Source organism: Lissotriton helveticus, chromosome 12, assembly GCF_964261635.1.
Source record: "Lissotriton helveticus chromosome 12, aLisHel1.1, whole genome shotgun sequence".
Taxonomy (NCBI): domain Eukaryota; kingdom Metazoa; phylum Chordata; class Amphibia; order Caudata; family Salamandridae; genus Lissotriton; species Lissotriton helveticus.
In genome coordinates this window covers 35,939,304-35,956,696 of record NC_136073.1, presented here as the reverse complement: position 1 = coordinate 35,956,696, position 17,393 = coordinate 35,939,304, and the positions used below count along the sequence as shown (strand labels likewise).

General features: G+C 42.5%; 1 protein-coding gene across 6 annotated transcripts in view; it reads right to left on the bottom strand.

Annotated features, from left to right (window-relative positions):
- Positions 1–4,339: 4,339 nt before the first annotated feature.
- Positions 4,340–17,393, bottom strand: part of LOC144798456 (beta-1,3-galactosyltransferase 5-like) — an 88,760-nt gene continuing 75,706 nt past the window's right edge. For 3 of the 6 annotated variants that reach the window (XM_078669345.1, XM_078669346.1, XM_078669348.1), the window contains exons 2-3: positions 9,857–10,461; positions 4,340–5,242 (exon numbers count right to left, since the gene is read on the bottom strand). In XM_078669345.1, the coding sequence (XP_078525471.1) occupies positions 4,782–5,242; positions 9,857–10,461 (1,066 nt within the window). In that variant the 3' untranslated portion in view covers positions 4,340–4,781. Of the gene's footprint in view, positions 5,243–9,856; positions 10,462–16,500; positions 16,760–17,393 lie in introns of all 6 variants that reach the window. The other 3 variants (XM_078669347.1, XM_078669349.1, XM_078669350.1) reach the window with 2 other exon arrangements.

Sequence of the window (17,393 nt, the reverse complement as noted above, 5' to 3'; positions counted from 1 at the left end):
CCGCTCCCAATTGAAAGCTTGCTGTTTGTAGGGAAATATCCTCACCCTCTTGTGCATTCAAATTCTGCAAGGTTAGGAAATCTTCTGAATCTTTTCCTAACAAAGTTGACACAAGTTGTTCCATTGTTTCAACTATTTTCTTTTTATTTTGATTTTCCAAAAAGAATTGAGTACGTTTTATTTTCCTGATGTATAGGTAGAAGTCAATCCTTGTTTGAGCCAAATCCATTTTTTGTGTGGGACAGAAATCTATGACTTTTTTAGTAGCGATGTTTCTGCTTCTAATATTTGCCCTTTAGACAGATTTACCACTTGTAGCTCATCTGTTACCGGTCCTTCCTCTGCCTCATGCTCCTCGTGGTTGTTCCTATTTTTTCGGATGACCCGCTTGCACCTTTTTCCTCTTTGTTGCAGTTTTTTGGGGGCCATTGGCATCCTCTTCCCCTTGCCTGTTGTCGTTGTTGTGTCATCCGATTTTGTTCCCATTGCCATTGTTATAAAACAAGGCACATGTCTCCTAAAAAAGTTAATTTTGCTCTTTCCGCCAGAGTTTCCGTTTCCGCATCACTTAAATCAGTGGATCTCAATGAGGAGAAGCTGCTGGATGCACTTGCCATGCTGCTTATTGTTGTATGTTGTTTAAAGGAGTTAAATGTTTGTGCAAAGGTAAATATATGTCGTTCGGCGTAATTAACAGTATCACACACAAATTTAGTATGTTTGCGCTGTCTCTCTACTTCTTCATGCTTTTCAATCTGGCTTTCAAGTTCATCTCTGAACTTCATCATTTCCACATTCAATTTTAATGATGTTAAATCTTTTTCCACTTCTTGTAGTTGTTCTTTTGTCTTTTGCAATGCAAGCTCAATATGTTTTACTAGAATGTTTATAAGACCAAGTGACGAAACAATACACAAAATGACCCATTCCTTTGTCACCCATTGTTTTAAATCCACTATACTGTTTAAATACTTGTAGTAAACACTCATAATACGCATGTACACTTTCATTTATATCTTGACTTGTTCTATCTATTTTTATCCAATCAGTCTCCTTTGGGGAAATTTTCCCTTTCATGAAAGTGATCACTTGGTGATATTTCTTCATTACGCCTTCTGAAGGAGCTCCTGTTTTCTCATCCCTTGGGTACTCCTTGCTGGGCCAATCTGTCCATAAATCTGCAGTTACCACTATATCAAACAGACCATCCAGATCTTTCAACAAAACTTTTGAAACCTTCACAATCCTATCAGCCAGCCTATACCACTCAAATGATGTTTCTCTTAATTTTGGAAAGTCATTAGTAATTGACAAAATATCTTGCCTGGTCCATGGAACATGTACATACCCTCCTCCTGGTACTTTTCTGCCTTTTTGGGTTCCTTCAATAAATATTCTGATGTTGTCCTGTTTGTCTGCGCTTCCTCCTTTTTCTTTGTCCACCTTGTTTTCCACCTGTATAAATCTCCCCATTTCTGTAAAATTGTCATTAATTCTTTAACTTGTAATTTTCTCCCTTACACAATCGTGTTCTCCAAATCTGTATCAGTAAATTCTGCTCTGTAAGGTTTCTGTAATATGTGGATCTCCCTATTTCGATTCCCATTTCTGAAGCAAGCTCTGTTAATTTTTCATGGAATATTTTTACTTTCCTAGTTGTACTCCTGCATAAAAGCAACAGTTCTTCTTCATTGTATTATATTTAGCCTGTCAATTCCCACATTTCCAGCTATTATTTCATCTGATTCCATTTTTAATTTATAAATATCTAGAACTTTTGGCTGCTGAGTTGGTTTTTCCATTCCCTGTGCCCACCTCTCTAATTTTTCTGGGGACATTATTGTAGCACTTTTAGTTCCTGTGGAGGTTTCTAATCGTATTTCTCTTGAACAACTAGGAGTAGCTCTTCTTGGGGTTTCATGTATCTGTTCTCTTATAGGGAAATCCATTAAATATATCACTGATTCACATTCACTAGCTTCATCTTCAATTATAATGTTTTCATTTCTTGGTTCTGTTATTGGAGTAGCCATAACAGGTGGTTTTGGACAATTTCCCTTACCCCATATAATGGGATAACAGGCCCTAAAGTCACTTGTATAGTTAATGCTTCAGGGTGTACACTCAATTGAGTTGTTTTCTGTATTAAGTATTCTCTATTTTTATTTATTGCTTCTCTCCCCCTTTCTTGTAGAATTCTTTCATTCAACGAGTCATGTAACACATGCAGTGAATAATAATGAATGAATAAATAATTTTATTTTATTTCATAAAAAAATCATAAAAGGGTGGAAAACAACCATACATGAAATGTACATTTTGAAATAAAAACATATAAGTATAAAACATACAGATGATACCATTAGTGAGTTTCTAGACGGGTAATGCTAAAACTTGTTTGGTTAGTTTTTCTTTTTTTTTCCAGTTCAGTTGCTGCGGTTTTCAGGACTGTTGTGGCTCTACAGGACAGTTGGATTGATAGTCCTCCAAGGCTTTGGATGACGGCTGCTCTACATGACCTTAGTGTTCCTTCCTAATGGCTTCCCGCAGGACCGTTCTTCGGGCCTCTGCCAGGGAGGGGCAGATGCATAGTAAGTGTAGAAAAGACTCGTCCGCTCCTCCACATAAGCGGCATTCCTTGGATTGCCATGGGTATTTCCATTTTGGTGTCAGATCTTTTGATGGAAATGACCCCAGCCTCCGTAATGTTAGGTAGTGCTTTTTCTGCTGGGAAAAGTGGTCTAGCAAGTAAGGGTGGGGTTTCAGCTGCTGATAGCCTTGATCACGGCCCAGGGGTGACCTTCGTGGCTTCAAAGAAGAGAAGCAGGCGCTCTACCCACTCTTTCCACCTGGGTGCCTGTGTTGATGGAAGCCCACCACCACAAATGGCTCAATTGGCGGAATGGACTCCATGATATGTGCTGGAGAGCTACCTCAGTTGCCTCGGCAGGTGGGTGACTCTGTGGCGGAACCTGACACGATATCTCTTGCAACTCCATCAGTCTATGTGGTTGGGCACACCGTGATGCCGGCTGTCGTGCAATCCGGGGGCTGTGTTAGTGCCTGATGCCTCAGGGCATGAGTGGTGGCCTTGGTGGGCCCTCCCAGCATGTGTGTGCACCAGCACTCTCTCTCAGCGCTGTGGGGTGCCCAGTGAGACTCTGGTGGGCTCTCACCTGGGGGCCACAAGTTGTTTGCAGGAGCAGCCTGGTTCCACTCCTGGCCGGGGCACTGCGGGGTAGGGCTGCACTGCGGACGTGTCTCCATGCATCGCTGGAATGTCCGTCGGTCGCGCCGTGACATAAGCACCGCGCGGAGTGGAGCCTGCGATTGCGGCCGCCACAAAGCTGGGGGCAGGGCTCGACCGCCCTCGTCGCCAAATGTTGTGTTGTGGGGTGCGTCCGCAGGCACTTCCGCAATTGGGCGCTGTGGCATATGTGGGCCGAACAGTAAATAAGACGCAGAGCCAAATGGTGTATTCTACTAGCCCCTGTGTCCGCGTGCCTAATGCGTCACATCTGCGGAAGCCTCTTTATTGCCTCTGGATCACGTGACTAGGACCAAACGAACGCATTACACATACATGGGGGTAACGCACCAACATCCCTAGGCAATTGTCCACTTTGCTGTTCTCTCGAGTCGCACCCATTACCTCATGGATGCAACATTACAATCACCACTAGCCATAGTTATCAAAGGATCAGGGATGCATGCTCTGACTCATTCAGTCCTGGGAATTCTTTGGGTAGCTACGTGCTATATAAAATCTCAATACAATACAATACAATTCAGGCCCTGCTGTACACTTTATTCCATCCTGCCCAGCAGGTGCTAGCTGCAGGACATGGCTAAGCCAAACCTTGTGCTCTGTACCACACTCCAGTAACCACACTGAGCAGAATGGTATGGACTTCTGTTCCGTGGAGCTGGAAGAATTTTCAGACTCGGGGTGCTACCAAAGTCACATCATTGAGATCATAGGGATTCTAAAAATTCTAAGCATCATATAAAGAACAAGAGTTTCAAATGAGCCATGCCCATTCAGCACAAGAGTGCTGAAGGTGTAGTATGTACTGGTGATGCAATTATAATAATAAGCATTTTGTGGTAGCACAATGCCATTCACAGACAGCACATTTTACATTGAAATGGCCACAAAATTGCAACAGGCTTGCAGTTTTACTGATAAATCTGTATAGCGCAGCAACCATGTGTGGAAATTTGGTTTAAGCGAATATTTATCATTTGTTCATCACAAAGTAATGTGTCTTGATTTGTGTTGGCCGTATTAGGAATTTTTGTTTCCATCCCACATCAAAATTAGGAAAAAAGTGCCTAATTTGTACTTTCCTGTTTGTTTATTTGGAAATATTTGCACAGTTCATTTACAGGCATTTACATTTTATTGTGGTAGAAGAAAACGACATTATTGTACAAAATCTTTTGCTATAAGAGACAGAAAACACAGACCTCAGCCTTCGTGTTAAAGGAATGAGCAGCAATTTGTCAGAAGACTAGACTGACATTTGACCTCTCTTTTTGAATGCACAACAAAAGTGAAAAGATGAAAGCAAGGTAAGGTCAGATTTAATGCTCATTCACCTTTGGCACTCCAGCATGGTTATTCTGGGGGTGCTGCAGCATCCCCCTGCACCTCTACTTCCACTGCATATACTTCTGTTATTTCCAGTCGGAATGGGCCAGAGCTTTTGCTGCACCCGGACTAGAGCTTGTGAGGAGCTGGATTCAATCACATCGACCAGATATGCTCATTACATATCTCAGGAAGACTGTGCTACATCCGGGTCGCACTTTCCACCTTGCACTTCCTGCCAGATTTTCACCAGCTGGTCTGATGAAAACTGGTGGATCACCAGAGCCTTCTTGTACTGGCAAATGTTATACTTTAAACCAAACGTGTAGAAGCGGGGGCTGTGCACCATTGTGACATTGGCTGCCAATCCCAGAAGCCCCAAGTAAACATCGTCCAGCGGGAACACAGGCATCTCGATGGAGGCTCGATACAGGCCAGGGATGGCGTCTCCGGTCATGATAAAGCCGCCACCCGACAGGAACTTGGGGTACTCTGGATATGGGAAAAGCGAGTGTGTGACTCCATATTTGCCCGTCCGCATTGGCCTGGTACCGCGATGCAAGTGTCCATGAAGGGTCTGGGATAGATTAGCAAAGGTTGCCAGATAATTGACCAGGGCCTTAGGATTCACCAATACATCATCATCCCCTGCAATAGAAAATGAATTAAATATTTAAAGTGACAACACTTGATCTGAGTACACTCTTTTTATGACTATGAAACATTCCCCAGCATTAGGCCAAATATTTGCTCCTATGTCCATGCCCCAGTTTGCTCTCCCCAGAATGCCCTGCCTCAGTCACAAGAGTGCATGTATATGTACCATCCAAACCTCTTAGCCTTACTTCATCTATTTAGGTTTTCTAAGTTCTTTATATCTGCATTAGAAGGATTCATTTTTACTTTTTTGAATATGTTGAGTTGGAATACTGTACTACAGGTAAAGATGAACATTAAAGGCCTGATTTATAGTTTGGTGGGCGAAGATCACCTCTGACACCATGACGAACGATCATCTGACAAATTTAGGGATAATCACCGGTCCATCAGTCATCTCTGTACATTGAAAGTAACAGCTGTCACAAACGTTTTTTCCAATGTACAAAATGTTTGGTAGCGGGCCTATTTTGACAGCTGTCCACCAAATTTGTACAGAGTTTTTGTTTTTCTGAAACAGACTCCCAAAACAGGATTTTGTTTCAGAAAAACAAAAGATTAATTAGCCGTGATCCTAGAAGTTTTTTCCTGTGGTGTCGGGTCAGTGCGAGGACTGAAAAAAAACACTGGACTTTATTATAAACCCACCAACCCCATCTGTTTCTTTCTATAGTTTACATTTTTTCAAATCCTATTTTAGATCTGTATTAATTGTCTAATTAACCATATTCCTGAGGACCTCTTGATGCTGTAGTTCTTCTTTGTAATACTAAGAAATCTCACAACATCATCCAAAGCAAAGTACTATAACAACACCATGAATGAAGGCACCAACTGAAGCAGAACACTGTGCAAGACAATCAACCCCCCTGCCGGTCCCACCTATTCCTCACACCACAGAAAAGTGTTATGTCATCAACCTCTTCTTCAGTGAAAAAATACAGAGGACCTAACAGCATACCGACCATATCAATCCTGCTTCGTCTCTTACAACCATCCATCCAAGTAGAACCTTACAATGGTCTTCAAAGCCCTATTTTTCCCAGATCTCAATGACATACTCAACTCCCTCAAAGCCACTTGTCATAGAGATGATTTATTGCCACTGTCCTTCACTAAAGCTCTCTCTGGAGATGCTCTCTCACACCAATTTGCCATTGTTATTGCCTCCCTTAATCAAGGCATCTTCTCAGAAGCTCTCAAGACAGGCCAGATCTTCCTACTCCGAAAGAAACCTATACTAGACCCGATGAACTAACCAATTTCTGGCTCATCACTTATATACCATATCAGCTTGGTCATTGAAAAAGTAATCTATATTTACCTCCAAGATCACAGCAATGCTAGCCATCTCCTGCATGACTACCTTTCTGGCTTCAGATCAGACTACAGCAAAGAGACCATAACATTACACGTCGTAGACAATGCCCTCTTGACCACAGATGAAGATGAACCCTGCCTCTTGATATTGCTGGACTTCTCAGCTGCCTTCTACACAGTTTACCATCTCACCCTCATACTCACCGTCAAGTCTTGAAAGGGGTTTTTCATATCAGCACTTCCAGGTCATAAAAGATCCCTATCACCTGTTGAGTCTCCCTGGGGTCCATACTGTCTTCTGTCATCTTCAGCCTCTTCATGGATCCACTTCATGCACTAGTCACAGATAATAGCATCACATTTCACCAATATGCTGATGTGAAAGACTCCTCTGCTTTAGACATTCAATGCTTTACACACTGCTTGCACATCAGCCATGCCTGGACATCCAGCCATCCAGACCTGGATGTCCAATGCCCATCTGAAGCTCAACTCAACCATTTATTTGTCAAGAATGACAAACAAGATAGAGTACAAACCTGGCTCAATTATATGAATCTTAACTTTCACCGAATGTCTAGTCATTTGGATCCACTTTGAACACCAACCTCACCATCAAGGAACACTTTGTCAAAAAGCAAAGACAGTCTGGTACCATCTTTGTCTTCTAAAGAAAGTCAAATCGTGTCTTCCAGAAAGCAAATTTAGAACTGCTGTTCAAGCTCTCATATACTCTTATCTATATGTTGGTAATGCCCTACTCCATAGCCTCCCACTCACCTCACTAGCACCTCACTAGCACCTCACTAGCACCTGTTGCAGCATCCTATGCACTGAAGCACCTCTCATCCAGAGCTTGAATATATATGATCACATATCCCCCATTGTGGTGGAACTCCATTGGCTCCCCTTGCTGGCCAGCACCATCTTCAAAACCAGCTGCATCAATTACAAAGCCTTCACGACCATCACTCCTGCTAATCTTGCAGACAAGCTCATCATTTCTGGTAGTTCTTGGCAAACTAAAAGCCAGGACACCATCAGACCACACGCAGGCTAATGAGTGTGAAAAGTAAAAGAAAGGGCAAGAAACCTTTCATATCTATGGACCTAAGATCTGGAACAGCATCTCTGTATTCATACAGACTGCCTTAACCCTGCTACAATTTGAGAATGAGTTGAAGACTCAACTATTTACAGAACAATACATCATAATGCATTAACCATCCACAACCCAACTTCATCTCCAATTACTCTATTACTTTATGTTGTTGTTTGACCATGTACAGTAGCCAATTGCCTTTAGACTATATTTATGCTATAGAAACATTGTGCCATGTTTTCCTGTTGTTCTGCATGGGCCCTCCTTAACAGGAAGGGGAATAAGAGTTAAGTGCAGTCTGATGAATAGCCTTATTATGTCATGTATCTAGAGGCAAAATACTTCAGGCCAAAAGAACCTCAACATTGATCATGCTAACCACCTTGATAGAGTGAGAGGGATATTAATGGACTTCTCATTCTTCTCCCAGATGTACCTATTGAAGGCATGTGAAATGCTCATCCACCTGAGTGGGATGCTTCATCATCTAGTTGTTCCTCATCCTGACTAATTTAATGGTAGTCTGGATGGACTCCCTCTATTGGAGCTCTTGCTGAAAAAGTTTTATTTAATGCTTAGAACAGATGAGGGGATCCACACAAATAAATAAATGCAACTACTTATAAATCATCTTGGAAAACATTTTATTCTGGTTGCCTAGGGTAAAGTTAAAACCCAATGGAGAGAGTTGGGATCTATGAGGATGAACAATGACCCTCCCATCTTGGTCGACATGTTTCAGCCACCACTTTAAAGCCCCATGCGGGGTTTGTGGCTTTCTCCAGGACCTAGACCTCTATTTATGTTACCCTTGCCCTGAGACTAATCTGTCTAGATCATACTAGGGAGTTGTGAGATGTAAGTGCTAATGTCACACAAAGAAAACAGTACCTGTGGGTTCCTGTGACCCTATTTGGGCAATCACTTATTGAAAGACAGCACCAAATTAGAAGAATACATATGGGAGCTCAACATTATCATTGTAAGAGGTTCAATAAACTCATTGGTGATAAATCAAAGACACCCCACTGCAAATCATGCAGGTGCCATTGCCTAAGTATAATTTAAAACAAGCACAGCACACATTTAAAAGTTGAAATGGATATCCTATTTTGATAACCTCAGTTTTATTGAGGTTACCTTATAGGGGTCATATAATCAAACGTTGGGCCCTGTGGTAGCTTGCTATAATCAAACATTGGAGAGAGAATTGGCTCTACTTGAATGACAACACAAAAGTGTAGATCAACTACAAGCCATTCTACATATTCTATATATGAGGCTTCTGATAAAGATAAGGTTGAATATAGCATAAATAGTTTCACATACTCACACCAATAGATCATCATACTACAATGAGTTTCCCTCATCGACAATCGCCTATCAACAGGCATGGAGATGATGCTAAAAGGCACACACTACAAAAGGATAGTTCATTGAGCTAAAAGTGTTTCCCCTTTTGACAACCACCTATCAGTAGGCTTAAAATGGATGCTGTGTGATTGTGTCAGGTGCCACAATGTGTCATCCAACAATGCACGCACAGTGGAAGTGTGGCAAATGGCCACGAGCTGCCACCTCAACTCTTTCATGAAACCTCAGGGGTCACAAACTGAGTACAGTACCGTGCGCTACCTACTTGGAAGTACCTTCCTGGAGTCCCCCTCACAGAGGCTCCTCCCAGGTAAGATGCATCATTCCACCTCATCTATATCAGCTGGTTACCAGATTCAGAGTCACTGATCCCCCTGACACCCACCCACCCTTTGACACTTCTGCTTTGTTTTGCAGAGATGTAGACAACTATGACCCTGGTTTCTTTAGAGTTGAATACAAATAAAGCTAAATGAAGAGGCTGCTGTTAAAGTGAGTTGCAAACCACACTCAAAGACAATTGTTTTAGAATGGAATGGTCCCAAACCATCTGCTTCATTGCAGTAGAGCTATGGCCCCTTAATTCAGCTTTGTCCTAATTGGAAGTTACTCTTAGCTTGAGATTGCGCTGCCTGTAATCTTGTCCCTAGGCATGTAATGTATTGTGCTGTTGCATTCTATCAGATTGCTGCAGAGCCTTCTGTATACTCTCTTCAGGAATTTTACAGTTCCCAGCTCTGCCTTTATAGCAAAGCACATTGTTACTTTGAGAAAAGTACACCATTGTAAGATGGAATGTAGTGCTGTACCTTTAAAAATAAACTCCGCCTCCTTGCAGTTGTGATGCAGCCACTCAAGGAAGCAGCGTTCCTTCAGCGACAAGTTGTGGTGGCTTTCAGTAAAGTCCCACGACAGAATGTCCTGAAACTCCTTGATCTCTTCTTTAACCAGCCTCATGTGCCCCAGACTGGGGGATGCAGCCATTAAAAATAGGCGTTTCACCCAGTAGCCCGACACCTCCCCTTCCACCGCCCAGGTCTGGCGCAGGGCCGCTCTCCTGTCGTGCGATGCCGGGTGGGACTTTACTGCCAGAAGTAGGAGCTTTTTACCACCAGGAGTGTTGCAGTGACCTTTCCTGTCCTGCAGGAGGGTGCAGTTGTAGCTCTGTAGGTGCGGGAACTCTGCCACATGCTGGGAGAGGTTGAGGTGGTAGGTGACTGGTCCATACGTCAGCCTGGTGGAGTGCCTTGTTAGAAGTGGCTGGCTCTGCATGACTAGTGACTGCCTACGAACGCCCACACAACCAAAGGACCAACAACTCTTGCCATTCTTTGAGAACAGCCAGCCACTTATAAATGTGAACAAGCACAGTCCCAGAAGGCTTTTCATTTTTCTGTTCATGTTGACTTCTCTTCTGCAAGAAATACAACACAACAGAGTTATAAAAACTCAAAGAATACCAAAGACAAAAGAATACAAGATTTGGGAATTATCAGAATCACAAGAAATTGTTGGGGTGATATACCTAAAGCAAACATACAAAGAAACTGTGAAACTCTATCCAGTCTCATTTAAAAAATGCCATGGTAAGGATGTAACATAAGAAAGAATTTTGGGGTTGTGATTTTCAAACTTTTAGCCTTTGGAACTGCAAACCCAAAGTCACAATGTACCAAATATGTGGCTCAGTACGACTCCTAAATAAAAAGGGCCACAAAAGAGGTGTGCTTCACTCCTTGCAATTCCTTATAGAAGGTTTGTGACAAAAATTGATGTTGCAAACCATTAATAATATACTAACACTTGAAAGAGTGTGGTATCTATGCCCAAAGCGGAAGCAGTCCATGAACGACATCTTGCACATTGGAAATGTGTGCTCTAAGGCCTATCATAAGTGCCATGGGCTTTAATGCAAAAAACCCAAAATGGTTCCTACTGCCCTCATTATGTAGCAAACAATAGCTGTAACTGGACTTGTTTCATCTATATGCCCTCTGTGTTTGGACAAACCAGAGACTGTAGAACATCTTCTATTTTTCTGTACTGCATATAATGATTATCGGAAAAAATTGATCATCCCTGTCTGTCGTATTTTATCTTGTACTCGCCCTTCTGATGCCATCAGGATATTTATGTCTGATAATACCAGGTGCAAAAACCACAGGTGATGGACAGAATGCAGAACAATGTCATACATTCACCCCAGTACAGAGATCTGGGCCTAAATCCATCGTTTTTTTGCACTCCACACCACCCCAGTTCAGACATGGCCATATGCAAATCAGTCTGACCCTGTGCCTCATGGGAACAGTCCAGCCCGAACTGCCAAGCCATGCCTTCCCTGGACCGGAAACAAGCTTCCGAGGACCGGTTTCTGGCATTCCAGCCGTCTTCAGCCCGGCTTGCTTGAATCCAGTGGTGTGGAGTGCATGGGACTCACGTCTGAGCATACCCATCCCACTCGGGGTGACAAATGCAAAAACCACAGGTGATGGACAGAATGCAGAACAATGTCATACATTCACCCCAGTACAGAGATCTGGGCCTAAATCCATCGTTTTTTTGCACTCCACACCACCCCAGTTCAGACATGGCCATATGCAAATCAGTCTGACCCTGTGCCTCATGGGAACAGTCCAGCCCGAACTGCCAAGCCATGCCTTCCCTGGACCGGAAACAAGCTTCCGAGGACCGGTTTCTGGCATTCCAGCCGTCTTCAGCCCGGCTTGCTTGAATCCAGTGGTGTGGAGTGCATGGGACTCACGTCTGAGCATACCCATCCCACTCGGGGTGACAAATGCAAAAACCACAGGTGATGGACAGAATGCAGAACAATGTCATACATTCACCCCAGTACAGAGATCTGGGCCTAAATCCATCGTTTTTTTGCACTCCACACCACCCCAGTTCAGACATGGCCATATGCAAATCAGTCTGACCCTGTGCCTCATGGGAACAGTCCAGCCCGAACTGCCAAGCCATGCCTTCCCTGGACCGGAAACAAGCTTCCGAGGACCGGTTTCTGGCATTCCAGCCGTCTTCAGCCCGGCTTGCTTGAATCCAGTGGTGTGGAGTGCATGGGACTCACGTCTGAGCATACCCATCCCACTCGGGGTGACAAATGCAAAAACCACAGGTGATGGACAGAATGCAGAACAATGTCATACATTCGCCCCAGTACAGAGATCTGGGCCTAAATCCATAACCGGTTTCTGGCATTCCAGCCGTCTTCAGCCCGGCTTGCTTGAATCCAGTGGTGTGGAGTGCATGGGACTCACGTCTGAGCATACCCATCCATAATACCAGGTGGCTTGTATTTGCACTAGCAAGGTATCTTCCGTATGCGTGGCGGAAACGATTGAAGTGTCCCTGCACTATCGCATTACAAAAGAGGATGTACAAGCTAATGTGTCCCCTTCTGTAATACAATATTGCCCTGGGGTGGACTAAGTAGGTTCACATGCATGTAGCGACCCCGGTTACACTATCTGTGATAGGGCCTCTGTAGTTTTGCTTCAAAAGGTTGAAATGCTTCCTTTGCCTATCTTGCTTCATGCTCACTTCTGAAGAGGCTAATTTCCCCTGCCACTGAATGCTGATTAATCTCTCTTAACTTGCTGGGCCCAGTTTTGATTGGCTATAATGGAGTATATAATAATATATGCACAACTAACCGTGGCACTCACTGGGTCATTCTCAACCAATATGTAGGGTAGAATTAGTTAAGTTGAGAACAGTATCTCGCAAACATATTGAACATAATAGAGAGGTCTTTTGTTTTGGTAATGAAATCACAGTTCCCAATTTCAATAGCTTTTTCCACAGTTCACTTCTCCTCAGGCAGTGATATACCTGTATACATCTAAGCAACAAGCCAAAATTCCAACTCTCTCTTTTGTTTGGCAAATTTTTTACCTCAAGCCGATTTTTAAATGTTGTAGAATATCATTCTGGTCAACTAATCTTCTAACCGTCCCTAATATGGCTGTAGGCGTGCCATGGGTGTTGTGGTGGGTGTTCCAATTCAATGCTCATGGTTTTAGACACATCCCCACATTTACAACAAAGCAAAAATCTGGGATTGCGTCAAACCCCTGTGCCTCCCCAGGGGTAGCGTAAGGGTTGTTTTTGTGAAGGAAGCTGTCTCTTCCTCCACAAAAAATACCTGATTTCAATGCAGACACCCCTGCACCATGGGGCAAGAGTGCCTGCATTGGCACTAGGCAGCCATCTGTGCGCCAGAGCAAGAGGAAAGAACTGGAATGCATCGTGTCTCATAAATATGATGCACTCCTGCCTTTTTCTTTTGATGCTATGCAGCAAATTGACATGCCGCACTGCCCTGAGTCAAATTGTAGTAAATTAGGCCCCAGGTTCCCAGCTTCCTGTCTGCTTAACCTGTGCTCATATCCCACTGTGAATGACCTAGGACAACACAGCAGATCAGGGTCATCACTGGATCCTTTTGATAGATCTGCACCACAACAGTTGATTCAGTTGTACGTCAGAATATCATCATATACAAATATCTTCTGCTAAAAGCATCATGTTCTAAATATTGTTGACAAAACTATTGTCACATTGGGTGTAGACTTTCTATTTTCAATACCAATGGAGCCTTTTGTAGATGCTATTTAGGACAAGATTTTTATGTTGAGAAGGTGCGTGGGAGTGCCTGCCAATTTGCTGGCAAAGTGTAGCTCTGGCCGCCCTGCGTGCCTTTTGGAGAATTTCTCTGGATCACTCCACTCCTGATGCGATTTGGCAAGTGGTCCAAGTATCGGAACAGTGGGGGAGCGGCTAAGCGAGTCTTTTTCACCAGTCTCTACAGCCACTTTTCCTCATACTTTCAGCATGTACCATGACTGTATGATGGCACACTTTCCAAATGGTTTCCCTTTTGTTAATTCCGATGTGCTATTTTTAAGAAACCTTCTGAATGGAGCCATTCCAGGATTACTAAAGTGCTTTATTGTCAATATTTGAGGGTGTGCGAGCATCTCATAAGTCTGGCCTGTTGCTGTGTTCTCTCATGCATGACTGTTTACATTTGTCACACCAGTTTCCTGTTCAACTCTCTTGTTTAGGTTCAGTCTAAAGACTTTATTGACAAGTTGAAGGTCACTCATGCCGACTTTACTACTTTTTTGTTTTTTGAGCAACAATTCCTATTGATGGTTATGTTTATAAAATAATAAAGAAAGATCCAGCTTCTCCTACAACATTTTTGCTCCTTCTAATGCTGAAGGATATTATGGACAACATTTAGATTTCAAAGCCTTTTGTGGTGGAAATTAATTCAACGAATTGAGAAATATGATCAAACTTGGAGCCAAGAATTTCAGAGGTTGAACAAAGAATCAATGATGCTCAGGATGGTGTGGTCAAAGTCGATTTGTTTTCCAAAGAAGTTCTTCTTAAAAAACAAACTGAATCTGTGGAAAACTGCAACAGACAGACCAACCTGGGAATTTATGGGATTTCTGAAGGCACAGAAGGATCTGACATGATGTTGTTTCTAAAGCTTAATGTCTTCAGAATTGTCACATTACATGATGTCTCTGATTCAACATAGAATGAGCCCACCAAGTTGTCCAGTTCCAAAACTAGGTTCACTTGTCTAAGCGGTATCGCTGCCTTCAGTTCTCGGATCTCATGAAGGCTCTTTCGGCTTCAAAGCAACTAAAACAAATCCTCTGGTCTGGGCAGAAGGTATTCTTTACTCAGGATGTTTCTGGATCACCAGCTAATAGACTAAAGGAGTTTTTGGATCTTTGCCTGGCTTTACAATCCAGGAATGCCAGAAATGGCCTCATCCACTCTTACTTGCAAGAACAAAACTTCCACTTTTCATGACCCAGGGGATTTGAAGAAAAATCGTTAATTTCCATAAAGGGGAGGAGATGGATCTTGTCAAGACTTGATTATCCTTGTTGCAAATGATTTAACTAATGCCATTTTTTTTTCTCGTTGATTCATTTTTTGAACACATTTTTATCATTCATTTTATTAACTGCTGTTTAACAGTTTCTTGTTTTCTTTATTGGTGCATTGTTTGTCCCTGACACATTGATTGATATGTTCTATGTTTCCATGTCTGTGTGTTTTTTCCCCCACATCTCAACATGTGTATATTGTCACACTCATTGTTGGTTAGTATTTATCCACTTTCATTATGTGTCTTTGTTGATATAATCCACAGTTTTGTAATCTTCATGTTTATTTTCTGCTTATTATTTTCTCTCTACTTATTCCTTTACTATTTTATTGGTATATCTGGGGTGCCGCTTGAGGTTGGCCTATTCTTCCTTTTGCGGTCCACCTGCAATTGTTCTCACATTTTATGGTTAAAGTCTTTTGGCTCTCTAACATCTTTTCTTTCTTCACCAGGGGGAGTTAATTTTTCCCCTTCTCTTCTTCATTTCTTTATTTTCTTCTCTTTTTTCTTGTCTTCCACTTTCTGATACATTTTCTTCCTCCTCTTTTGTTATACTTTGACCTGCACTTCACAACCCCCTTTTATTGTTGCCTTGTTTTATACAAATATTTTATATTTCTACGTTGTCTCCATCATGTCTAAAATTTGTTTACTCAAGTGTAGTATATCCCCCTCTTGCTTGACTATTTACTATTAGTAATATATGCATTCTTTCATGGAATGTCAAAGGTCTTCGAAACCCAATCAAATGCCAAACAGTATTCACTCATTTATCCAAGCTAAAATGTCAGATTGCCCTATTACAAGAAACCAATCTTAAAGAAAAATATATTGTTTCTCGCAAAACAAGTTGGGTTGGTTGTGTATTCTGCCCCCCCCCCCATAACATAACTGACATTGTGTAATTATTCTTTTTCATGAATCCTTATCTCTTGACATTAAAACTACAGTTAACTGATGATGATGGTAAATAGTTCTTATTAACTCTTAAAATCTTCGCTGGTTCCCAAATGAGATTAAAGTCTCCCAGGGCAACAATCTTGGATAAGGAAGGAAAGGAGAAACACCTTCTGATTTGAGTTCGAGGCATACATTGTGGCAAAAGTGTATTTGCGCCCATGGAGAATCCCTTTGATCTTTAACATCTTGCCCTCTTTGCCAGCTTTAACTTCCACTGTTTGGAATTTAAGAGAAGAGTGAAATAATGAGGCCACCCCATTGTGTATAGAGGTTGCAAATGATTTGTTAATCAATGGATAGGATCTATGTTGTGGTCTATGCTCTTCAGTGCATTTTAAATATTTTTCCTGTAAGGCCACTCTCCTGAACCAGTGGTCCATGACATATTTCCAAAATGTACCTCTTTTGTGTGGGGAATTGAGGCCCTTAAGATTCCACATACCTAGAGCAAACACCATGAGATCATCTGACCGACAACCACACCACGTATTCTGAATCTTTACTCTCAAGTCAGCTTAGCATCGTTGAAGCGGACAAACTGAAGCACCGTTTCACACTCAGAGTCTCCTACTCCATCCTTCACCCGCTGGTCGTAGGGCAAGAGCAAAGAAATCCTGCGACAATGAGTCGCTTGAATCCAGTTCTTACAGCCAGCGACTTTTACTGCGGTATGAGTTGCTAGCAGGTCCTGTTCCGGCCCCTTCCAATGTGGCTCCAAACTTTTCTTCTGCAGAAAATTCCTAATCAAAATGAAGACACCAGGCTGAATCTCATGGCCAGGTCCCGCTGGCGTAGGAGGCAGGGAATCCCGGACCTGTTGGCGAATGAAACATAAACCTTTGGTTAACTGGCCAAGATAGTCAATCAACAACGGGTACTCAATTTCAGAAAACCGCTAAGGTCGCGGGAAGCTCCAGATGTTTGCCGATCGCCCAAACACGACCTCATACAGTGACAATCCTAGAATGTGCTGGCATTCTGATTGACAAAAGAGCTGACGGTAAAGAATCTGGCCACTTTAACCCTGTGATTTCCTGAATTTTTGCCAGTTTGAGCTTGAGAGTATTTCTCAACCAAACATGATGACTGTGGATGATTAGCAGCATGTAACCTCTGATTTATGTGTAAACCTCACAAATCAATTGGATCACTTTCGCATTAAAATGACTTCCGTTATCACTCCAAATTAATCGGGGCAAGCCGAAACGAGGAAAGGACTCCTTCAGGAGTACCTTTGCAGTAATAATGGCTGTATTGTCAACCCATTTACTAAATGCACAGACAACCACCAAAACATACTTTAAATTCTTGCATCTTTCTAACTCAATGTAGACCATTTGAAGGACTTCAAAAGGAAAAGTGAGTGGTGCAAAATTACCAAGCGGTGTAGGGGTACCCTTTCCAGGATTGTGCATCATGCACACCATACAGTACTTCACTAAATGTGC